This window comes from Dipodomys spectabilis, unplaced genomic scaffold (assembly GCF_019054845.1).
Source record: "Dipodomys spectabilis isolate Male_0828 unplaced genomic scaffold, ASM1905484v1 ptg000173l, whole genome shotgun sequence".
Classification (NCBI taxonomy): domain Eukaryota; kingdom Metazoa; phylum Chordata; class Mammalia; order Rodentia; family Heteromyidae; genus Dipodomys; species Dipodomys spectabilis.
The window spans coordinates 113,603-137,597 of record NW_024870850.1 but is presented as its reverse complement, the minus strand read 5'-3'; the positions used below and the strand labels follow the sequence as shown (position 1 = coordinate 137,597).

General features: G+C 60.2%; 2 protein-coding genes across 2 annotated transcripts; one reads left to right on the top strand and one right to left on the bottom strand.

Moving 5' to 3' along the window:
* Positions 1-719: 719 nt before the first annotated feature.
* On the bottom strand, positions 720-7,142 carry Hmg20b (high mobility group 20B). Its single transcript, XM_042693899.1, has 10 exons — positions 7,061-7,142; positions 6,719-6,775; positions 5,347-5,458; positions 4,440-4,643; positions 2,955-3,075; positions 2,746-2,792; positions 2,485-2,557; positions 2,101-2,316; positions 1,243-1,375; positions 720-1,136 (listed from the first exon to the last, which is right to left on the bottom strand). The coding sequence occupies exons 2-10, from the start codon at positions 6,754-6,756 to the stop codon at positions 1,124-1,126; spliced, it is 957 nt and encodes a 318-aa protein (XP_042549833.1). The 5' UTR covers positions 6,757-6,775; positions 7,061-7,142; the 3' UTR covers positions 720-1,123.
* Positions 7,143-17,249: 10,107 nt separating this feature from the next.
* Mfsd12 (major facilitator superfamily domain containing 12) lies at positions 17,250-23,943 on the top strand. The gene is made up of 10 exons (XM_042693867.1): positions 17,250-17,655; positions 20,189-20,399; positions 21,534-21,663; positions 21,762-21,941; positions 22,264-22,356; positions 22,542-22,634; positions 22,868-23,038; positions 23,127-23,221; positions 23,703-23,833; positions 23,911-23,943. Exons 1-10 carry the CDS (start codon positions 17,358-17,360, stop codon positions 23,931-23,933), a joined length of 1,425 nt encoding a protein of 474 aa, XP_042549801.1. The 5' UTR covers positions 17,250-17,357; the 3' UTR covers positions 23,934-23,943.
* Positions 23,944-23,995: the final 52 nt, after the last annotated feature.

Below are 23,995 nucleotides of genomic sequence, written 5' to 3'. Positions count from 1 at the left end.
CTCAAGGCTAGTGCTCTATCACTTGAGCCACAGCGCCATTTCCAGTTTTCTGGTGGTTAATTGAAGAGTCTCATGGAAGGCTGGGAAGGTGGCTCAGTGCTTGCCTTGCATGCATGAGGCCCTGGGTTCAGTTCCTCAGCACTACATAAGCAGAAAAAGCTGGAGGTGGCGCTATGCTCAAGTGATAGAGCACTAGCCTTGAGCTGAAGAGCTGAGGGACAGCACCCAGGCCGAGGTCAGGCTCCACGACCCACAAAAAAAAAAAAAAAAAAAAAAGTCTCATGGACTTTCCTGGCTGGGTTGACTTTGAACCACAATCCTCTGATCTCAGCCCCCTGAGTAGCTAGGATTATAGGCATGACCCGCCAGTGCCGGGCTGGATTGTGCATCTTAAAATGGCTGCAGTGGTCTAGGTTGTGTGTGTGTGTGGGGGCAGTAGGAGTCACAGTCAGGAAGCAGAAAGCTGAGGTGGGTGGCCACGCTGTCCCCAAATTCCCCGAGTCCCCTGTGTTTGGCTGAAGTCACCTCCACCTTCAAGGTGTGTGTGGGGGGGGGAATAGATGGCCCTGCCTTGCTGTGTTCAGCCAGGCTTGGGCCTCAGTTTCCTCACCTGAGAAGTGGGCAGCACAGACCCCGATTCTCAGGCAGGGGTAGAGTGGGGTTAGTCTGTGGGTGCGTATCCTGGCCCAGCCCCCCCCCCCCAACTGCCCACTCACAAGTTTAGAACGCAAATCAACTTTTTATTTCAAACACAAATCAACTTATTCCAAACGCTGGCGCCTGAGCGCCTCCTGGACGGCCCAGCCCCCGGGGCCACCTCAGGTCCGGGAGCCTGGGGGACCCCCCCCCCCCCCCCCCCCGTGTGCGGCCCGGCTGGGAGGTGAGCGGGCCGGGCTCCAGGGTCTTCTGGGTACATCAACAACGGCCCGTGCTTTCTCTGGGTTCAGGGAGCTGGGGGGCGCTGAAAGCTTGGGGGGATGCCGTAGAAGCTTAATTTTAGGGGGGGTGGATCCCCAAAGGTGCAGCATGGGGGCGGGGCCCCGAAGTTGGACCCGCGGCGTCTCCTCCGTCCTGTGCGGGGAAGGGCGTCGGCCGGAGCCGCTCCTCGGTGCGGGCTCAGCCCTCACAGGTGCTCGCTGCCATGGGGACAAAGCGACAGGCCGCGCGTCACCGGCCCAGCCCGGAACCCGCCCGCCCGGGCCCTCGGGGAGACCGCACCGGTCCCCGCCCGGCGGCACGCACCTGGCGACCTGGGCCAGGATCTCCTTGATGCGGACGATGAGCCTCTCGTGCTGCGCCGGGTCGCGCTCGATGGCGCCGTGCAGCCGCGCCATGTAGAAGTCCAGGGTGCTGAGCGTCGGCGTCTCGCCGGTGCCTGCGGCGGGCGCGGGGCGGGGGAAGGGGGGGGTGAGGGCCGGCGGGGGCGCGGCCTGCGGAGGGCGCGGGGCGGGGGAAGGGGGGGGGGGTGAGGGCCGGGGGGCGTGGCCTGCGGTGGGCGTGGCCTGCGGTGGGCACGGGGCGGGGGAAGGGGGGGTGAGGGCCGGCGGGGGCGTGGCCTGCGGTGGGCGCGGGGCGGGGGAAGGGGGGTGGGGTGAGGGCCTGCGGTGGGCGTGGCCTGCGGGGGCGCGGCCTGCGGTGGGCGTGGCCGGCACTGACACGGCGGGGGGGGGGTGGGGCACGGGGCCGAGACCCGGATGAGCCCGGACAGAACCCAGGGACCGGCCTGGAGGAGTTTGGAGTCTTAGGGGCGAGCGAGGGACGAACTGAGGCGGCCTGGGGGAGGATGGGGAGACCGGCAGGGGTGGAACGGCAGGGACAGAAGTGAGGACGGACAGACGGGAGCCGGCGCCGGCGCCGGCAGACCCGACAGCGGAGGGCGCAGCCAAGTGTGAGACAACGGGCGGGGCCTGGCGGCTATGGGCGTGACCCGGCGTGACCTGATAGCTGTGGGCGTGAAAGAGCAAGACGGCGGGCGGGGCCTGGCGGCTGTGGGCGAATCAAAGTGGGACGGGGGCGGGGCCTGGCGGCTGTGGGCGAATCAGAGCCGGACCAACCACGGGGGCTGGGCGGCTGCGGGCGGAGCGAGGCAAGACGGCTCACCCGGCACCGGCAGCGAGGCGAAGCTGGCGGTGAGCGCCTGGCGCACGGCCTGGAGCTGCTGCTGCAGCGCCAGCGTCCTGCGCTCCTCCAGCGCCAGCTCCTGTTCCAGGCGCTCGCGCGCGCTGCTCATGCTCTGCGTGTGTCTCTGCAGGACGGCGTTCTGCTCCTCGAAGGCCACGTTCATCTTCCGCAGTCGCCGCAGCTCCGCCTCCCGCGCTGCCCACGGGGTGGGGGTGGGGGGCAGGGGGAGGGGCGGGGAAGGGTCAGAGCCCGGCTCCTCCACCCCTACCCCCCACCCCCCACCGCGGCCTTTGCCCCCTCCTCCAGCCAGGGTCCCTCCCTCCCACCACCAATGACCAGTTCCAGGATCCAATGGGCGCTCACCTTTGTTTTGGTCTAGGAACTCTTCAGTAAAGATGGGAACGTCGAAGGTGGAGAAGCCATCGCAGTCCCCACCCTGGGACAGAGGGACAGTGTGGCAATTGTTTCTTTAGGGGAGCAGCCACAGGTCCCTAGAGGTGCCTTGATGGACTCCTGGCGACCCTGCCCACCTGCCATCCCCATGGCCAGCGACGGTCACTTCCTACCCTGTGCCCGGGTCACTCGGGACCTTCCGTCCCCAGGTACTTCCTAAAGGGTCCTTACCTTGTGTCCGTTCAAGAGCGTGTTCATGAGCCCGGAGCCCGAGTCCTCTGGTGCGGAGGGAGGGGAGAAGAGTCAGCCCTGTCAGTCTGCCCATCCTGGGCCACGCCCCCCACCTGGGCACCCCCATCTGGCCACTGGCTAGTTATGTGATCACCTTGCGCGGAGCTGGGTGGGGGTTTGCGACTCACAGGTGCTCAGGGCCCGCCCACCTTTTTTTATCTTCTTCTCTTGAATCTTCTCGCTGCACACTTTGTAGGCCTCTGATTGCTGGTAGGCCCGCAGTTCCTTCAGATACTGCTGCTTCTCCTTCTCTGCCTCATCCAGGTACCTCTGGAAATGTAGCAGTACACAATCACTGGGCCTAGCCAGATGGTGGAGAGCCCCCAGGGACAGGCCTGCGGCCACCCCCAGCTCTGGCAGTGCCCCCTCCCAGTACTGGGCTTCCTGTAGTTCCCTATGTCCTTTACCTGCTCCTCAAGGGGCCTCCTTAGCTGCCACTTCACCCCCCACAACCCTAATTCTCCCAACTTGGGCTCTCAGAAACCATCTCTGGCCTCCCGGACCTCTGTACATCTCCCTTCAAAGTCTGGCTTGAGGCCTTGACTGCTCTCCTGCACTGTTTTTGCTGACTGAAATCTCAGTTTCAGGTGGTTTGAACTTCATCTCCTCTTTGTTACTGAAAGATTTCTTTTTCTTTTGGTGCCAATCCTGGGGCATGAACTCTTGGCCTGGGTGCTGTCCTTGATCTTGTTTTGCTCAAGGCTAGTACTCTATCATTTGAATCACAGCTCCAGTTCTGGCTCTTTTTTTTTTTTTTTTTTGTAGTTAATTGGACATGAAGAGTCTCACACTTTTCCGGCTATCCTCAGATCTCAGCTTCTGAGTAACTAGGATTTCAGGCATGAACATTTTAAACTAATTGCCAGAACCGTGGTGGCTCATGCCTATAATCCAAGCTACGCAGGAGACTGAGATCTGAGGATCACAATTCAAAGCCAACTGGGGCAGAAAAATTCATGAGACTCTATCTCCAGTCAACACACAAAGCCAGAAGTAACTTGTGGTAGAGTATCACCCTTGAGTGAAAAAGCTAAAGAGCAGTGCCCAGGCCCTGAATACAATCCCCAAAATAAAAATAAAGTCAGGATTTTAAAATCAGAAGTTTGCATTAAAAACAAAAAGTCGGGCTGGGAAGGTGGCTCAGTGGTAGAGCGCTTACCTTGCATGCCTGAGGCCCTGGGTTCGATTCCTCAGCACCACATAAACAGAAAAAGCCGGAAGTGGCGCTGTGGCTCAAGCGCTAACTTGAGCTGAAGAGCTGAGGGACAGCACGTAGGCCCAGAGTTCAGGTCCACGACCGGCAAAAAAAAAAAGTCCTTGGGCTGGGAATGTGACCTAGTGGTAGATTGCTTGCCTAGCATGCATAATGCCCTGGGTTCGATTCCTCAGTACCACATACCCAGGAAAAAAAGCTGGAAGTGGCGCTGTGGCTCAAGTGGTAGAGTGCTAGACTTGAGCAAAAGAACCCAGGGAGAGTGCCCAGGCCCTGAGTTCAAGCCCCAGGACTGGCAAAAAAAAAAGGGGGGGGGCATCATGACATATTTAAACCTAACCTTGTTAGTTATTAAGCTGTCGATCTGTTCTGGTCTGTTGCTAACTATTACTGGTAGAAAACCTTCGGTGGCTCCACCTACCTGCTTCTCTGCAGGCTGCAGTTTGCTCCACTCGGCGCCCAACATCTTGGTGATCTCCGGGAAGGGCAGGTCTGGGTGGCGAGTCCGGATCTGCTCCCGCCTCTCGTTCAAGAAGCGCACGTAGCCAGTAACAGGGGCCTTGGGACCATTGGGCAGAATCTTCTTCCGCTTCTTACCCTTGGGCCAGCCACGTTTCTTCACAGGCTGCGGGACAGGACTGGGTTGTTGTGATGTCCGGAGAGCAGGGACAGGGCCGAGCATGGCAGGGGCTGGGCTAGTAATGGGCGGAGCCTAGCCAAAGGCAAAAACTAGGGAAATGGAGTAACCAGACAGGTCCCTACTGGGGAGACTTGATTCCAGGCTCTGTAACTCTAGCTACTTAGGAGGCTGAGATCTGAGGGTCATGGTCCAAAGCCAGACCAGGCACACAAATCCAAGAAAACGCTTATCTCCAAATAACCAGCAAAGTGGAGGTGTGGCTCAAGCGGTAAGGCACCATCCTTGGGTGAAAAGCCTACGCAAAACCACAAGGCCCTGAGTTAAAGCCCCAGTGCTGACACCATTAAAAAAGAGAGAGAGAGAATAGGACACTTCTTGGCCAGGGATGAGGGGAATCCAACATTGGGGACCCAGGCTGGCTTGGATGTGGGCATGGTTCCTGGTGGGTGGCTGCCCACAGGGATGCAGCCATGGGCCAGGCCTTCAGTGCCAGCAGAGCTAGAATTGGGCAGTGGGCGAGGCCTTTGTGGGGGCGTGGCTTCGCGCTGGAGGCGGGGTCTCTGCTCCGATCCGGAACCGAGGCTGAGGTCCCGGCCACCGCGAATTCAAATCTCGTCTGGGGCGGGGCTTCAAGGCCTGGGGGCGGGGCCCGGGCCAGGGGACCTGGGGGGCGAGGACGGGGACTCACCTCCTCCTCCGGGGACGCCTTCTCGCCGGCCCGGGGAGCCTCGCCGCGCTCCTGCTTGACAGCCACCACGAAGCCCCCATGCTGGCCCGGAGGAGCCTTGCCGCCCGCCGGTCTGGGGTCATGGGACACCAAGGTCGTACCGGTCCCGAGAAGTTCCCCACGACCCCCCACACGCCCTCCCCTGCGTTTAGAGACCACCGATGGCCGAGGTGGGCTCGAGGGGGCACGGGGGAGAGGCAGGTACGAGGGGGTCGGAATCTAGGGGTCGAGGCTGGAACGCTAAAGGGAGACAGTCGAGCGTCCTGGAAGCCCGGAGAGTTTGGGAGCTGTCCGTGGGGGCGTGCAGGCCCCGTGCGGGGGGGGGGGGGGCGCACAGACCCCCGGGGAGGGCTGGAGCGGGGGGGGGGGGGCCGGGCGGGGCGGGGGGCGCACAGACCCCGGGGAGGGCTGGAGCGGGGACGGGCACGGGCGGGGGGGCACAGACCCCCGGGAGGGCTGGAGCGAGGGGGGGCGCACAGACCCCCGGGAGGGCTGGAGCGGGGGGGGGGGCGCACAGACCCCGGGGAGGGCTGGAGCGGGGGGGGGGGGGCACGGGTGGGGGGGGCGCACAGACCCCGGGGAGGGCTGGAGCAGGGACGGGCACGGGCGGGGGGGCACAGACCCCCGGGAGGGCTGGAGCGGGGGGGGGGCGCACAGACCCCGGGGAGGGCTGGAGCGGGGACGGGCACGGGCGGGGGGGGGGGCGCACAGACCCCGGGGAGGGCTGGAGCAGGGAGGGGGGCGCACAGACCCCGGGGAGGGCTGGAGGGGGGGGGGGCGCACAGACCCCGGGGAGGGCTGGAGCGGGGGGGGGGGGCACAGACCCCGGGGAGGGCTGGAGGGGGGGGGCGCACAGACCCCGGGGAGGGCTGGAGCGGGGGGGGGGGGCACAGACCCCCGGGGGGGCTGGAGCGGGGACGGGCCCGGGCGGGCGCGCACAGACCCCCGGGAGGGCTGGAGCGGGGACGGGCCCGGGGGGGGGGGCACAGACCCCGGGGAGGGCTGGAGCGGGGACGGGCCCGGGCGGGGGGGGCACAGACCCCCGGGAGGGCTGGAGCGGGGACGGGCCCGGGGGGGGGGGCACAGACCCCCGGGAGGGCTGGAGCGGGGACGGGCCCGGGGGGGGGCACAGACCCCCGGGAGGGCTGGAGCGGGGACGGGCCCGGGCGGGGGGGGGGGGGCACAGACCCCGGGAGGGCTGGAGCGGGGACGGGCCCGGGCGGGGGGGCACAGACCCCCGGGAGGGCTGGAGCGGGGACGGGCCCGGGCGGGGGGGCACAGACCCCCGGGAGGGCTGGAGCGGGGACGGGCCCGGGTGGGGGGGCTCACTCACGCGGCGGCCGCGCCGGGCTGCTTGGGGCCGTGGGACATGGCCGCTCAGGGGCCGGATCTGGAACACAGACGCGGGCAGAAGTGAGGGGCGCCCGAGCCCCGGATGGCGGGCTCCGCCCTCCGCCCCGACCCGGAGCCCTGAATGCCGGCGCCGGGGGGGGCCGGATCCGGGGGCGGGGAAGGCACTGAGGGCGGGCGCCCCAGGAATCCTTTGTTGGGTGATCAACCCCGCCGGGAGGCTTGGGTCAGCGACTCGCCAGCCTGGAAAACACCCCATCCCGGACTCGGGACCCCCGCGCCCCCGCCCCATCGCCGGGCCCCCAAGTTCCGCGGCTGTTTTCACCTCCAAAGAAACTTTCCCGGACCTTTCGACTGCGGCGACGCTCCAACCAACCGCCCCGCGCCCGCCCCTGCCTGTCTGTCGCCCCGCCCAGCTCCGCCCCCCGGCACGCTAATAAAAGCTCTACCCGATGCACCGATTGGCTGTCTCTCTCCCCTGGGCCGTGACCATGCAGATGAGGGTCGGCGCGCCCGTCTGTGATTGGCTGGAAAAGCATCTGAGCCGCGTGGGAGGTGGGTAGGGAAAGCTGCGGGTGGTGCGTCAAGTTCGGCTGCGCTCGGACCTGCTCGGGACCAATGGGAAGCGCGTGTGGGCGGAGCTCCTTAAGCGCCAGTAGGCGCGACGCGGGCTGCTCCTCCTCCCGGGCCCAAAAGCGAGACTCCCGGCCCCAGCCAGATCCGGGCAACTGTGGATCCGGGACGGGCCCCGCCCCTGTTGCTATGGGGACGGCCTTTGGTTACCATGGAAGGAGTGAAGCTCCTAAGCGGTTGTATCCCGCGGTAGGGATATCATCCTGCAAAACCAAAAGCTGTGTGTGTGAGACCTCATTTATTCCCTCGGACCCTCTGCTCTCGGTCCACCCTTGACTTTTCTGCCTGTTCAATGGATCCATTATAAAACTGATGTTCAGGTCCCAGAAGTTGGGATGCTACGACGCATGTGGGCCAGGCTGGAGCAGGAATCAGGAGCTGGGTAGCTGGCGATGATGCATTTGGAAAAGGATATTGGGAAATTAAAAAGTCTACATGGACTTGGTAGACATCGGGGACACGAGGCCCTGCGGCCCTGTACCTGAATGAGGCCTGGACGCCTTTCTGTCCACAGCTGCTCCCTGCGGTCTCCCCAGGCTGAAGACTCCACTTGCCTCTCAGTCCTCTGCTTGTCAAATGAATTACCTTCTCCTTCCTTGGTGCTTCTGGGCCTTTGCTGCTGCTTCCACCTGGAATATTCTTTTCTGTCTTTGGCCACGGTTGGGTATCAGCTCAATGTCTCCTGCATCCTGGGCACCTGGCTGAGGGACAGAACTAGTCACCATGAAGCAAGATCTGGAGTCAGCCTAGGTACCTGTACATGGAAAAGTGAGCAAGACACTGTGGTGTATCTGCATACGGTGAATTATTCAGCCTTAAAGGAGAAAAGAATCAGGTCCTTTGCAGGGAAATGGATGGAAAGGGATCATCGTGTTCAGTGAAATAATCCAGACTGGAAAAAAGAGAAGTAAAAGGTCTGGGAATGTGGCTAGGTGGTAGAGTGCTTGCCTGACATGCACGAAGCCCTGAGTTCGATTCCTCAGCACCACATACACAGAAAAAGCAGGAAGTAGCACTGTGGCTCAAGTGGTAGAGTGCTAACCTTGAGCAAAAGCAGCTCAGGGACAGTGCCCAGGCCCTGAAGTTCAAGCCCAGAGGGCGGGGGAGAGAAAGAAAAAAAGAAATGTCTATCCATGGTTTAATCTCAGTGACCTACTTCCTCCAACACTGACCCTTTTCAACTTGCCACCGCTTCCTTCTGTGCCATCTACCCACTACTTGGGGTGGAGTTCCATCAAGCCTTCAGCATAAGAGCCTTCTCCTCCCTTCTCACCCAGCCCTGCACTCTCACTTTGCTTTTTTTCTGCTCAAGGCTGGTGCTCTACTACTTGAGCCACAGCTCTACTTACGGATTTTTTTTTTCAAGTTAATTGGAGATAAGAGTCTCACGGACTTTCCTGCCCCGGCTGGCTTTGAACCATATCTTCAGATCTCAGCTGCCTGAGTAGCTAGGATTACTGGCGTGAGCCACTGGTGCCCTGCTTCTGGATAGCTATGTCTTGTCCCCAACCCTTTTCTTTTCCTTCTCTGTTATCTGCTCACCGCCAGGCAGGCAGCCTCTGACACATGCTGCAGCCATTTAGCAGGTGTTTAAAAGGTGCTTTGGCTGGCTTCATGAATAAATTAGAACCAGGAGCAAAGCTTCGCATTGCTGCCTCCATAGTGTTCGTCTCCCCGCTTGGTGAGCCATTTTCTCTGCCGTCACTTTGCTATCGCCTTGGAATCCTAGAAGGGCAAGGCAGATGATAACACTTGGGTTTTCTTTTAAATACTTGTGGAAAGGGATTTTCATTCAACACATCAGATTATGAGGACAATGCACCTGTATGCAGACACATCTTTACGATAAAGAGACAAAAAGCTTCTTCTGGGGGGGGAAACAACAGTTCTGAGACCTGACCACCTCCCAGGCACATGACTTATTTCTACAGACCAGGGAGGACAGTGATTTGGGCTTCTCCCAAATCCTTCTCCAAATAAAGATTGACCTGTGACCTACCAGCCAAGCTTTGAGCGGGTCTATTTAATAATTATACATTTCTCCTCCTTCCTGTCCCCAGCTCTTTGTTTTTCACCATTTATTTATTTATTTTTAGTCCATTGTGGGACTTGAACTCCTGGCCTGGGCGCTGTCCCACAGCTTTCTCACTCAAGGTGAGCGCTCTACCACTTTAGGCCACAGCGCCACTTCTGGTGTTCTGGTGGTTCATTGGAGGTAAGAGTCCTATGGACGCTGGTTGGCTTTCAACCAGGATTCTGAGATCTCAGCCTCCTGAGTAGCTAGGATTATAGGTGTGAGCCACCAGTACCCGGATGTCTGTCTACTGAAACATACAGCTCATGTTTGTACCCTGAAGTTAAATTGCAGGGCCAACTTCCCCTGGCTCCACTATGTAATCAATCTTTCTCTGCCCTTCATGCTCTGTATGTGTGTGTGTGTGTGTGTGTGTGTGTGTGTGTGATGTGTGTGTGTGTGTGTGTGTGCGCGTGCTCATGTGCATATGTACTGAGGCTTGAACTCAGGGCCTGGGCACTGTCCCTAAGCTGCTTTTGCCCAAGGCTAGTGTTTACCACTTGAGCTGCAGCGCCACTTCTGGCCTTTTCTTTTCTTTTTTTCTTTCCTTCTTTCTTTTTTTTTTTTTTTTTTGTCGGTCCTGGGTCCTGAACTCTGGGCCTGGGCGCTGTCCCTCAGCTAGTCAGCTCAAGGCGAGCGCTCTACCGCTTGAGCCACAGCACCATTTCCAGTTTTCTAGTGGCTTATTGGAGATAAGAGTCTCATGGACTTTTCTGCCAGGGCTGGCTTTGAACCGTGATCCTCAGATCTCAGCCTCCTGAGTAGCTAGGATGAAAGGCGTGAGCCACTGGTGCCTGGTACTTCTGGCCTTTTCTGATTATGTGGTACTGAGGAATCGAACCCAGAACCTTATGCATGCTAGGCAAGCACTCTACCACTGAGCCACCTTCCCAGGCCAGAGCTGCTTTTTTTTTTTTTGGTCGGTCGCGGGGCTTGAACTCTGGGCCTGGGTGCTGTCCCTCAGCTCTTCAGCTGGAGGCAAGCGCTCTACCACTTGAGCTACAGCGCCACTTCCGGTTTTCTGGTGGTTTATTGGAGATAGGAGTCTCACGGTCTCTCCTGCCCAGGCTGGCTTTGAACCTTGATCCTTAGATCTCAGCCTCCAGAGTAGCTAGGATTACAGGCATGAGCCACCAGTGCCCTGCTTAGAGCTGCTTTTTTTTTAAAACCTTTTTTTTCCCCTCAAGGCTAGCACTCTACCACTTGCTCCAGAGCTCTACTTCTGGCTTTTTGGTTGTTAATTAGTGATAAGAGTCTCACAGAGTTGTGTTTCCAACCTGGCTTTGAACTGCAATCCCCAGATCTCAGCATCTAGTAGCTAGGATTACAGACATGAGCCACTGGTGCCGGCTTTATTTGGTATAGAGGGGCAGTGGCCAGATCTGCTATATGGAGCTCATCAAGTTTAGGCCTGGAGTCTTAAAGTCCAGATTCATTGTGAGTCACTGTATGCACACTCATTAAATAATCTCCTGAGTCAACAGTAAATTCCTCCACCACCGCTTCCACTGCCCAGGCATCTGCTTTGCAGAGGTGTGCAAATTCCTGAAAGGAGCAAATAAAGACAGGAGTTAATGATGGACCATTCAATGCTTCCCTTCTAGGAACAGACCCAGGAGCTCTGGAAGTCAACAGAGTGTGATCTGAAATACTCAGAACATCAAAAATAACAAATAAATGATCTAATAGTGAACGGATTTATGAAATGGACTATGTTTGTACAAGAAAATATTAGTCAGCCAGGAACAAGATGAGGCTGTACCCATGCTATGTCACCAAGTACCCTGGAGGCCAGCTGTGCTCAGTGAGAGACGCAGAAACAAAAGGTCCCGTCCTGTGTGGCACCATTAACAGGAAGCGTCTAGAATAATGGGATCCAGTGACAGGAAGTGGGTTTTTGTGGGTGATGGAATGTTCTGGAACTTATTATGGCGATGGCTGCATGACTTGTAAATTGTACCCACTCAATTGTAAACTCTGGATGCATTGTACAGCATGTGACACAACCTCAGCCTGTTTCCCAAGATGCAGCCCAGGGTTGAGAAACAGGACTTTACCCTGGAATTGACACACACCCAGATTCCAGACCTTTCTCTGTTGTCCCACAGGCAGTGATCGCCCACGTGTCCCAAACCTCTCACCACCCAGTTCAAAACCAGCAAGGTGAATACTTGGGGAGGCTGAGGCTGAAGGGTTCCAGGCCAGCCTGGTTTGGATGGGGAGACGTTATCTCAAAAGACAAATGAGGGGCTGGGAAGGTGGCTCAGTGGTAGAGCGCTTGCCTTGCATGCCTGCGGCCCTGGGTTCGATTCCTCAGCACCACATAAGCAGAAAAAACTGGAGTGGCTCTGTGACTCAAGTGGTAGAGCGCTATCCTTGAGCTGAAGAGCTGAGGGACAGCGCCCAGGCCCAGAGTTAAGGCCCCACAACCACCACCACCAACAAAAAAGACAAGTGAGCAAACAACAAAAATACCAAGCTAGAAGCCTGGTGCCAGTGGCTCACATCTGTAATGCCAGTGACTCAGGAGTCTGAGATCAGTGGATTGTTTCAAAGTCAACCATGGCTGGGAAAGTCCTTGAGACTCTCATCTCTAATTAACCACCCAAAAGCTGGAAGTGGCGCTGTGGCTCAAAGTGGTAGAGCGTTATTCTTGAGCAAAAGAGCTCAGAGTCAGTGCCTAGGCCCTGAGATGGACTAAACAGAAAATAACAATAACAACAAAAACCCTTTCGGGCCCCAGGACTGGCACCAAAGAAAAAAGAAACAATCTTCCTAATTTTTTCTGCCCCTCCCAGGCCTGTCAGAGCAAACCGCAAAGGCTGGGACGTCTCTGGGGTCCGGGGGAGGTGCAGCCATGGGCCTGTCCCCAGCGGTTGCCGGTGGCTCCTGCTGTCCGCCTCGGTTAGCACCCCACCACAGCCCTGCATCCAAATTTCCCCTTTTCCTAGGGACACGTGTCCCAGTGGGCCAGGCCCAGGCCTGATGAGGTCATCTTAGCCAGTTCTATCTGCAACCGCCCTGTTGCCAAATAAGGTCACTTTCTGAGGTCTCTCCTTGGAGCTGGGACAGGAGACTCAGCCTTGGGGATCACAGAGCCCCCCAGAACCAATGCAAGTACAATACACAGTGTTCCTCGGCGTAGGACTACATCCCCAGAAAAAGAAAATGTCTTCCTCTTTATGTGTGTGTGTGTGTGTGTGCGCGCGTGCATGCACGCACTTATACTAGTCCTGGGGCTTGAACTCAGGGCCTGGGCACTGTCCCTGAGCTTTTGCTCAAAGCTAGCACTCTACCACTTGAGCCATAGCGCCACTTCTGGCGTTTTCTGTGTATGTGGTGCTGAGGAATCGAACCCAGGGCTTCATGGCTTCATGTATGCTGGGCAAGCACTCTACCACTGAGCCACATGTCTAGCCTCAGTGATTTTTAATTCTGTTCTACAAAGAGGGAAACTGAGGCCCAGGCCCTGTTGGAGATGACTTCCCCCCCCTCTGTGGAGCCTCAGGACCTCCTCCACCTCCATGCCCGGACCTGTGCCCAAGAGCGCAAAGTCGGCTCCCATCCCTGAGGCTGGACAGAAGCCACCAGGACATCGGATCCCTGGCCAGGGGAGGGGAGACGCGGGCTGGGTGCGACTTAGGACGCGCTGGAGACTTCTGAAGTTTCCAGGATCTTTGCTGCTGACCCCTGGACCTGTCTGGGCAGCCCAAGGGCGGGCAGTCAAGCCTCCTTCCTGGCTCTCTCAGATCTTCACCCCCTAAATCCATCTCTTCTCTGATCTTCACCCCTAAACCTGCTCCATCCCCGCTCCTCCCCTCTTGCTGGGCACGTGGTCCTTTGCAGTGGTTTCTATCATTGAACTTTTATCTGCCTGTCTCTCCTCAGGGCCGGAGATGGGAGGTCCTGCTGGAGCTCCATCCTGTCTTGGGGGTGAGCGGGGTGGTGGTGTCAGGTGCAGAGGCTCGCTTTGATCCTGTGTGACCCATGTCCAGGAAGATGGGATGTGGGGGTGCATGCAGAGTCCTGTCATAACTCCCCAGTAATCTCGGGGTGACAGTTCTGCTCCTCCCACTGCCCCTCCCCTCCACACTTTCTCTGGCTGACTTCCAATCCAGGGAGGCTGCATGGAAGAGGTGACCCTGGATGCAAGGGGACTCTTCCTGCTTTCCCCACGAACTCTAAAACCCCAGAAGCACACAGGCTAGCAACTCATGCCTGTAATCCCAGCCAATCAGGAGACTGGTTTGAAGTAGTCTCCGGCAGGTAAAGTCTGTAAGACTCTTATCTCCCATTAGTCAGGCGAAAATTAAAAAAGCAGCTGCATGCCAGGCACCGGTGGCTCACACCCGTCATCCTAGCTACTCAGGAGGCTGAGATCTGAGGATCCCAGTTCAAAGCCAGCCAGCAGGAGAGTTAGTGAGACTCTTATCTCCAATAAACCACCAGAAAACTGGAAGTGGTGCTGTGGCTCAAGTGGTAGAGCGCTAGCCTTGAGCGGAAAAAGCTCACAGTCAGTGCCTAGGTCCTGAGTTCAAGCCCCAGGACCAGTACACACACACACACACACACACACACACAATACTACAACCCCGCCGGACAGCAGTCTGGAGGTTCCTCAAAAAACTAAACCTATGGGGCTGGGAAGGTGGCTCAGTGATAGAGCGCGTGCCTTGCATGCCTGAGGCCCTGGGTTGGATTCCTCAGCACCACATAGGCAGAAAAAGCCAGAAGTGGTGCTGTGACTCAAGTGGTAGAGTGCTAGCCTTGAGCTGAAGAGCTGAGGGACAGCGCCCAGGCCCAGAGTTCAGGCCCCATGACTGGCAAAAAAAAAAAGACAAAAAAACTAAACCCAGACCTTCCCACAACCCAGCTATTCCACTCCTGGGCATCTACCCTCATAAGCCAGGACATGATAAAGACAGCTGCACATCCATGTTCATTGCCACACTATTCACAATAGCCAAGATACAGAAACAGCCCAGATGCCCCACAATAGATGAGCAGATCCAAAATAGGTGGTTCCTGTATCCAATGGACTCTTATACAGCCGTTAGTAAAACAAAGTAATGTCATTTGCAGGGAAATGGATGGAACTAGAACAAATAGTGTTAAGTAAGGTAAGCCTTACTCAGAGAGATGAGCGGCACATGTTCTCTCTGATATGCAGAAGTTTGATCTAAAATACACTGGGCTATGACAAATTACACAGGATTCGAGATCAATACAGTGAGACCCAAAGAGCATAGTCTTAGGAGAGAATCACAAATGCACAATGCCTAAGTGCCTCTCCATGGTAATAATTAGCTAGAGTACATGCTACAAAATAATATATACACTTCATTCCACTTTTCCACATTTTTATTTCCTAGTTTAGATTACCTTTGCATGTGACTGTTTGATGTAACTGTTGTTCCCAGGACGTATGTTTTATCTCCCGTTTCCCATTTTTCTATACATGTTACACTTTTATATCCCCAACGATTGCAAGCATCAACACAGAATCTAACAGGAGTTTCTGTTCAATGGGAATAGCTATTCTTTATTTTTAGAATATCTGCGTTGGAAGAGAGTTCTCATGGTGTTGACATCACTTGTAATGAGGTCTTAATCTGCTTTTTCCATTTTTAAATTTTTTTCCCATATTTAAAGCGAATGTACTCCGTTTCAGAAATGCCAGTGAAAATCCTCTCCATATTTATACAAAATAATATGCATACTGAAGCCAACTTCAAGATACGGAACCAACAGAGCTGGGAATGTGGCTTTTAGTGGTGGAGTGCTTGCCTACCTCGCATGCATGAGGCCCTGGGTTCAATTCCTTAGTACCACATACATAGAAAAAGCTGGAAGTGATGCTGGGGCTCAAGTACTAGCTTTGAGCAAAAGAAGCTCAGGGACAGTGCCCAGGCCCTGAGTTCAAGCCTCACAATCGACAAGGAAAAAAAAAAATCGAAATCAAAGGACCACAATACCCAAAACAACCCTTCCTGGTGAATCTTCTGGGTTTGCTTCTAGATCAGCTGAGGAGATAGAAAGCAGCAGAGATAACACCCCAGCAAGTCACCCTCACAGGGGCCCTGCCTTTTCCCACTAGTAAGCAGCTAGCTCCTAAAGAGCCAAGTTCAATCCTCAGTCTGCCCAGGTCAGCTAGAGGCCCTGTGCCGTGCCTCCAGCTGTGGAACACACATCTGTGGGCTCCGGAGAGAACACAAAGCTTTGGCTAAGTGCAAAGTTGCCTCAAGGGCAGGAAGGAAGGAATAGAGTTTCTAATTGTCTCTTATCCCTTCATCTCCCCACAGAGATCAACCTCATCTCCAGTCCTTTCTTTTTTTTTTTTTTTTTTTGCCAGTCCTTGAACCCTGGGCCTGGGCGCTGCCCCTCAGCTCTTCAGCTCAAGGTCAGTGCTCTACCACTTGAGCCACAGCGCCACTTCCAGTTTTCTGGTGGTTCATTGAAGAGTCTCACAGACTTTCCTGTCCTGCCGGCTTTGAACTGTGATCCTCCTCAGATCTCAGCCTCCTGAATAGGTTGGATTACAGGTGTGAGCCACCAGTGCCCAGCTGGTGGGCCTCTTATCTCCAATACACTACTCTAAAAGAGCCAGAAGTGGCTCAAGTGGTAGAGTGCTAGCCTTGAGCACAAAGAGGCTTAGGGACAGCGCCCTGGCCCTAAGTTCAAGCCCCAGGGTGGGGTGGAGGGTGGAGGGTGTCTCATAGACTTCCCAGGCCGGCTTTGAATTCTGATCCTCAGATCTCAGCCTCCAGGGTGCAGTTCTGTGGAGTCATACCCACGTGCTGTCCAGTGTGCGGAAGACAGTGGCTCTTGTACAATCAGCAAGTGGGGCTGGGCCAGGTGCTGGTGGCTCAAACCTGTCATCCCAGCTACAGCTGAGCTCTGAGGATAGTGGTTTGAAGCCAGCCTGGGGCAGAAAAGTCTTCCAGAGAGTGTTAAAAACCGGATGTGGAGCTGTGGCTCAACTTGGTGAAAGGGCTATCCTTGAGCAGGAGAGTTCAGGGACAGCACCCAGGTCCTGAGTTCCAGCCCCCTGACCCCCCCCCCCCACCAGGCGAGTTCTAGGATTCCAGGGAGGCCGGGCCGGGCGGGGCTGCCTGTAATCCCAGCACTCAGGAAGCAGCAGCCGAGGCGGGACGGTCCTGCGGGGCGCGGTGTTAAACCCCGCAGAAGCGGGGTGTCCCGGCGGGGTGGGCCCCGCGGCTCCCGGGCTGGCCGGGCGCCCCAGCCCCGCTCCCCGGCCCGGCCCACACCCCGGGGTGGGCCAGCCATTGGCCTCCGCCACGTGGGGCGCCTGGCCCCGCCGGCGCTCGTTAAACGCCGGCTGGTGTTGCCCCGCCGGGCCCCATCATTATCCGTAATTACTAATTAATTAGCGCTCGTGCCTCCGCCCCGACGCAGCGGGCCGCCGCGGGACCACCGCGGGGCCGCGGGCTGGAGTGTCGGCCGGCCCGGCGGCGGGAGGCCCGAGGGGGCGGCAGGCACCGTGACCGCGTCTCTCCGGGACGTCCCGTCAATCAACCTTCCGGGGGTCCCCGCGCACCCCCGAGTACCGAGCGGGCGCTAGGACCGCGCGGACGCCCCGAGTGTGTGGGAGGCCGGGCTAACCCTCGAGTCCCCGCCCTCCTCTTTGATGATTGGCTGCCTGGCCCCAGCGCGCTGATCTGATTGGTGGAGCCGACCGCCGCTCCCGGGGATTGCCCCGCCCGGCCAGCCAACCTCCCCGCCCGCGGGTCCGGCGGCCGCAGAGGTGATCGCGGGCCGCGGCGGCGGGGACGGCGGGGACGGCGGGGACGGCGGGGTCCGCGCGGGGCCCGGCGGCGCGGCGCGAGCTCCGGGAGGGCCCGGCGAGCGTGGCTGCGGCCCCGGCGTCCGCGCGCCGCCCGTGCCGCCCGCTGCCATGGGCCCCGGGCCGCCGGCGGGGCCGCGGGGCGCCGCGGGGCCGCCGCTGTCGGCGGTGGCGCGGCTGAGCTTCGCGGTGGGCCACTTCCTGAACGACCTGAGCGCCGCCATGTGGTTCGCGTACCTGCTGCTCTACCTGCACGCCGTGCGCGCCTACAGCTCGCGCGGCGCGGGCGCGCTGCTGCTGCTCGGCCAGGCCGCCGACGGGCTGTGCACGCCGCTGGTGGGCTGCGAGGCCGCGCGCATGCGCGCGCGCTGCGCCCGCTACGGCCCGCGCCGCGCCTGGCACCTGGCGGGTGAGTGCGGCGGGGCGCGACCCGACGGCGGGGCCCGAGCCCCCGACGTGGGCTGCGCTCCTCACCGTGGGACGGGCCCCCCTTGGTGGGGTTTGACCCGACACTCACACCCAGGCCCCGTGCGTGTCTCCTCCCCTGTCCGTCCGTCCGTCCCTCTGTAGCGCCCTCCTGACCCGTCTCACCGCCATCGGAGCCCCGGGCGGCCTCAGGGCCGACACCTCCTCCCCGGCCTATCTGCGGCCGGGTGTCCCCTGCCTGCCCCCCCCGCCGGCCGCGCCCCACTCCGTCTGTCTGTCCCACAGCCGGCCTCCCCCGTCGGGCTGGCCCCTCTCCCTCTGTGACACCCCGGGGTGCCGGCTTCATCCGCCTGTCCAGCGCCTCCTGTCGGTCTGTCTGTCTGTCTGGTCCAGCTCAAGCCCACCCGTTGACCGTCCCAGGCAGTGCTGCGGGGTCGGAGCGGGGTGTGCCTCGAGACTTATCTGCTGTCCCTCCCCGGGGTCCCCCCGGGTGCTGTCTGGGGTGGAGTCCTGGAGGGGTGCGGGCTGGCCCCTCTGATAAGCCCGGGAGAGGAGCCTGCCCTGGCCGCCCAGGCGCCCCTCTGCCCTGGGGGGACGGGGCGTGCTCTGACCCACGCCTGGCCTCCTGAGTGGTACTTTTTGCAAGATTGTAGTGAACCTTGCGACTTGTGGGTGACCATGGTGGACTGCTTGGAGGCCCCGGGGCTGTGAGGTCAGGGGGCTGGACCCGGGTCACCTCACTATGGCAGCCCTGTGGGAGGAGGAAACAGAGGTGGCCAAGCTGCCCTTCCTCTGAACTGATGCCCGGGTGAAGGGCAGAGCCCCATGTAGGCTGGAGAGTCCCAACTGCACCAGGGAATTCCTGCGCAGGGTGGAGGAGAGCCGCAGGGGATCCTCCTTCCCCTCCCCTGCCCTACCTTCCTTTCTCTCCTCAGCCAGCCAGGAGAAGGGATCCCTGGCAAAGGACACTGCATGTGCAAAGGCCCTGAGGTCTGGCATGTGATCAGTGCAGAGCTCCCTGGCTCCTGTCATGAGGGGGAGGTCTGAAGTCTGGGGAGGCTCCCACTGACCCCAGAGGAGGCAGCTGGGACACCAGAAGAAGTGGAGGCCACAGGGGTGCAGGCTTGTGTTTGTATAAAACCCCTGGTAAATGGCCCTAAGGCCCCAGCCTATACCCCTTCCCAGTTCTCAGTTGAGAAAGGGAGACAGGGAAGTATCTCCTAATAGTTGATAAGGACATGAGTAACAGTCATCCTGGCAGTGGTGCCCACTTCTCTATTTCACTCCGGAGTCTGGGTGGTGGAGATGGGTAGGGGGGGAGTGGGGGGCAATGGGGGACAGGGACATTAGCTTTGGGGTTTTGACAGGTGAGTAGGAGTGTGTAGGCAGGAGGGGCAGCTGAGAGAGGGTATGTAAGGGCTGAGTCAGGAAGTGGCCCAGAGTTGAGGAGGGATCCCGCCAGCCTTGAAGGTCAGTCCTTCTCCTGCCAATCCCGGGAGGCAGGACCTTTCCTGGGAGCCCAGAGAGGCCAAGTCGCTTGCCCCAGGACCCCAAGCCAGACCTTCTGATGCCAGCCTCGGGGAGCCAGCCCAGTTTTCCTCCCTGGAGTTCACAGTCTAGTGCTGGGCCACCCCACCCCCCACCCCCCACCCCCACCCCCCCTGCCTCTGGGAACTGACCGTTTCCCGCTTCCATTTGGCTCAGAGGAGGACGGGCTGTGGGCTGACTCCATTTCCATGCCAGAGGAAGGAGGGAGGGGCAGAGGCAGAGGCCGGGACGCAGGGTGAGGTCACCGGCCGTGGCCGTGGGCTCAGAGCTCTGCACTTGGCCTCCATCTCCTCATCTGGTGCACCGTGGTCACAGCACCACTTTGAGCTCTGAGTTGAGGCTCCGTGTTTATTATTCAACCCATCCTCCGGAGTCTGGATGGGTCAGGAGATCCCTGGGGCACAGAGGGGACTTGAGAGGACCCGTGCCCACCTGTGGTGTTGAGCTCTGGTGGGGAAGATGGGGCGAGGCCGGAGGGGCCACTTTGCTATGATGGGAGGGAGAAGCCATCCAGGCGGAGGACATGGCACGTGTAAAGGTCCTGAGGTACACTGGAGGAGGGGAGAGGGGCGGGGGCTGCGGTTCCTGGGGAGGCTTGGTCACCTCAGTTCCCTGGGAGGCGCCATTTTATGAGCGAAGGACGGATGGATTGGCCCAGGGCCACCTGGACCCTTGCTGCCTGGCTGTCCCCACAGGGTGACTGTCCTTCCCCCCCTCATGGTGGTCACCAGAACACGGGTGGGGCCGTGGTTAAGGTCCGCATGCAGGGAGCAGATGGGCCTTTGTGCTCATTACAGTATGGAGCCGGGGGGGGGGGGGGGGGGGGGGGGGGAGGGGCAGGGGGGGGGCCATGCCTGCTGTGCCTTAGTTTCCCCACCCCCATGTGTGTGTTTGGAAGCCCTGGGCTGGTGCGGGGAGGCCCGGGATGTGACGCAGCGTGGCGTGGCCCCATCTCCCCGCCTCCACAGGTACCATCTGCGTCCTGCTGTCCTTCCCGTTCATCTTCAGCCCGTGCCTGGGCTGCGGGGAGCGCACGCCCGAGTGGGTGGCCCTGCTCTACTACGCGCCCTTCATCGTCATCTTCCAGTTCGGCTGGGCCGCCACGCAGGTCGCCCACCTCAGCCTCATCCCCGTGCTGGCCACCAACGACCACGAGAAGGTGGAGCTCACCGCCCTCAGGTACCCCAGGGCCCAAGCCGGGAGCATGGAGGGAAAGGTGCATCTGTCAGCTACTGCTGCGTAACATGACACACACACACACACACACACACACACACACACACACACACACACACACACACACACACACACACACACACACACACACACACACACACACACACACACACACACACCCGGGGTGTGAACAGCCTCTGTCCTCGGGCGGCCGTCACAGCTCCCGAAAGGAAGATGCTGACTGGGCTGAGCCTCATGGAAACACCTCTCCCCCCTCCCCCAGCCTCCCCCCTTCCTTTTTCTTCTCTGTGATCCTCCTGCCTCAAGCCTCCGAAGTGGAGGGATGACAGATGTGCAGCAGGGAGTTGGGGCCCGTGGCGAAAGTCACCTGATTAGGCCAGGCCCGCCCAGGATGACGGTTTCCGCCCCACCCTAAGTGGCATTACGAGATCCCTTTCTTGTCCCCGGAGGTGACATGGTCGCTGTGTGCCTCTCAGCGAGGGCAGAGTTCGGTTTTAATGGGGGGGGGTGCTGACGCTGGCTGTGCCCCCCACTTCCTCATTCCAGAAGAGGAACTGGCTTGCAGCTTGATTTGTGGCGCTGGGGACGCAGCCCAGGGCTTCCCTGTACCGTGAACGCTCTACCACAGAGCCCCGAAAGCCAGGCTTGGCTACAACTCAGTGCTGGGGGGCCCTGGTGCCTCCTTCCAGCCCTGCCTTTCGGTTCCCTGTGAGACTCCCCGGCTAACCACCGCCATTGGCCAGGGTGTTTCTCTTCTGCAGGAAAGAGGCCTAGATGGTTCTAAACCCTGGATTCCTGGGCTGGTGGGAGCTCAGGCATCTGGGAACAGAATGCCAGAGTCGGGGCCCTTCCAGCAAGCGCTTATTCAGATGTGGGGGGACTCGGTAACTAGGTCTGGACTTGGCCCTAGGCGGGTGAATAGGTTCTGTGGGGGTGAGCCCTGTGTCGGCTGGGGAAACTGAGGCAGGCCTGGGCCACCGGTGGCTGCACTTGTCGACAGCTAGGGGTCCTCTGGTGGCCCTGACTTCCATGGGGGGGGGGAGGAGGAAGGGGAGGGGTCCCTGCACCTGCTGAGACCCGACCCACCCTCTCCCTCCCTCTCCCACCCTCTCCCAGGTATGCCTTCACCGTGGTGGCCAACATCGCCGTCTTTGGCGCTGCCTGGCTGCTCCTCCACCTGCAGGCCCCTGCCCGGGACATGGATGTGGGTGACCAGCTGGGGGCCCAGGATGTGCCCGTGTTCCGGGTGAGCTGGGGGTAACCTAGGCAGGCCGCTCGGGAGACCTGAGCCCCTGGCACTGCCTCTGACCCCTGGCCCCTGACCCCTCTCCCGCCGTCCCCCAGAACCTGGCCCTGCTGGTGGTGGGCGTGGGCGCCGCCTCCTCACTGCTCTTCCACCTGGGCACCAGGGAGGGGCGCCCGCGGAGGGCGGAGGAGCCCGACGAGCGCAGCCCGCTGCTGGCCCCCACAGCCCGGCCCTTGCTGCTCTGGAAGCACTGGCTGCAGGAGCCAGCTTTCTACCAGGTACGATGTGGGGATGCAGGGGGGGCTGGAGTGGGCACCTCCCTTCCCGCCAGGCCTACTCCTCAGCCAATAGGTGGCACACACAACCCATGTGACTTTGCTACCCCCAGGGCAGACATTAGCAATCCATCTTTCATCCCACACCCATGAGAGACATCACCAGTGGATCAAGTCTCTCATTCCTACTGGTCCCTGCTGTGCAGTCACAGCTAAGATGGGTCTCTGGGAGTTCTCACCGGGGCCCCAGTGCCCCCTGCTGGTGGGTTGCGGAGAGGCCTCTGCTGACCCTTCCCTAGCTGTCCCTCTGCTGATCTACCCACAGGTGGGCGTGCTGTACATGAGCACCAGGCTCATCGTGAACCTGTCTCAGACCTACGTGGCCATGTACCTCACCTACTCCCTCCACCTGCCCAAGGTGAGCTGGCCGGGGCCGGTTGGTGGGATGGCGGGATGGTGGGTTGGTGGGATGGCGGGATGGCGGGATGGCGGGATGGCGGGTTGGCGGGATGGCGGGATGGCGGGATGGTGGGATGGCGGGCTGGGCCCTGGCATGGCCACCTCATGGACCCCGTGTGGATCGCTGGTGCTGTGCCCCTACAGAAGTTCATCGCCACCATTCCCCTGGTGATGTACCTCAGCGGCTTCTGCTCCTCCTTCCTCATGAAGCCGGTCAACAAGTACATGGGGCGGAACGTGAGTGGACAAACACCTGGGATTTGGTGTGTGTGTGGGGGGGACCCCAAAGGCGCAGATGGGGGGCTCTGGGGTCTCCGCCTCCCACCCTCCATGCCCCATGCCTTGCAAAGCTTGGAAGTGTGACAAGTCCTTTATCTCAGTGGCTGTGACCACCAGAGGGGGCTAGTGCCAGGACCGGTGTGGGCGTGGGCCTGACTCGGGCTGGGCCTCCTCCACTTCCTCCCCTGCAGCTGACTTACTTCGCCGGCCTCCTGGTGATCCTGGCCTTCGCGGCCTGGGTGGCGCTGGCGGACACGCTGGGCGTGGCCGTGTACGCGGCGGCGGTGCTGCTGGGCGCCGGCTCTGCCACCATCCTCGTCACCTCGCTGGCCATGACAGCCGACCTCATCGGCCCCCATACGGTAGGACTGCTGGACAGGACTCCCGGAGGCCGGGAAACCCCACGCGCGGGCTGGGCACTGACCCGCCCCCCTGACCTTTGTCCCCCAGGACAGTGGAGCCTTTGTGTATGGTGCCATGAGCTTCTCAGATAAGGTGGCCAACGGGCTGGCGGTCATGGCTGTGCAGAGCCTGCATCCCTGTCCGTGAGTCCTTCACTCACCCCTTCTTCTTTCCCACCAGCCCTGTGTCCTGCAGGCCCGTGGGTCTGGGGGCGGGGGGAGGAGGGGAGGGGGGGCGATAAAGGGCAGTTCATACATTCACACTGGATGTGGTATGAGTCCGGGTTGCCAAGGCAGACACCACAGGTGCGTGGGTCAGGCTGGAGGAGGGCGCAGTCCGCCAGACCCGCAGAACTCAAGATGGGGTGCAGGGCTGGCACTTCTGCCGGCTTAGGACCCGACTGGGCTGTCTTGGTCCCAGCCTCAAGGGACTGGGGGCATTGAGGTGGGCCACAGGCAAAGGCCCTGGGGCAGGAATGAGTGGCCAGCTGGAGGAACAAAGGGACTCGGACCGGGACCCCCCCGGCTCACGGGCGGCCTCCGGCGGCTGCTCTTGGAGGCGGCAGGTGGCCTTGGGGGTCGGGCAGGGGCGGCAGCCCACCGTGCCCCCCCGTGTCGCCCCCAGCTCGGAGCTGTGCTGCGCGGCCTGCGTGGGCTTCTACCGCTGGGTGATGGCGGCGGTGACGGGCGGCGTGGGCGCGGCGGCCGCGCTGGCGCTCTGCAGCCTCTTCGTCTGGCCCATCGGCCTCCGGACGCGTGAGTGGGGCCCGCGCGGGCGGCGGGGCGGGCGGGCGGGGGCCGGGCCCCGCACTCACCCGCGCTCCGCCTTCCAGGGGACCCCGGAGCCCGGCCCTGACGGCCCGCCCGCCCGCCCGCGGCCGAGAGGCGCCGAGGAGCCGGGCTGGCGACAGCAGGAGC

Bases quoted from the DNA above. Each gene is read 5' to 3' on its own strand.
- Hmg20b (XM_042693899.1), bottom strand. From the start codon at position 6,756: ATGTCCCACGGCCCCAAGCAGCCCGGCGCGGCCGCCGC. The intron at 4,644-5,346 runs GTGAGTCCCCGT...CCTGTCCCGCAG, and splicing joins AGGCGTCCCCGGAGGAGGAG to CCTGTGAAGAAACGTGGCTG. The intron at 3,076-4,439 runs GTAGGTGGAGCC...CTACATTTCCAG, and splicing joins TGCAGCCTGCAGAGAAGCAG to AGGTACCTGGATGAGGCAGA.
- Mfsd12 (XM_042693867.1), top strand. From the start codon at position 17,358: ATGGGCCCCGGGCCGCCGGCGGGGCCGCGGGGCGCCGCGGGGCCGCCG. The intron at 20,400-21,533 runs GTACCCCAGGGC...ACCCTCTCCCAG, and splicing joins GTGGAGCTCACCGCCCTCAG to GTATGCCTTCACCGTGGTGG. The intron at 22,357-22,541 runs GTGAGCTGGCCG...GTGCCCCTACAG, and splicing joins ACTCCCTCCACCTGCCCAAG to AAGTTCATCGCCACCATTCC.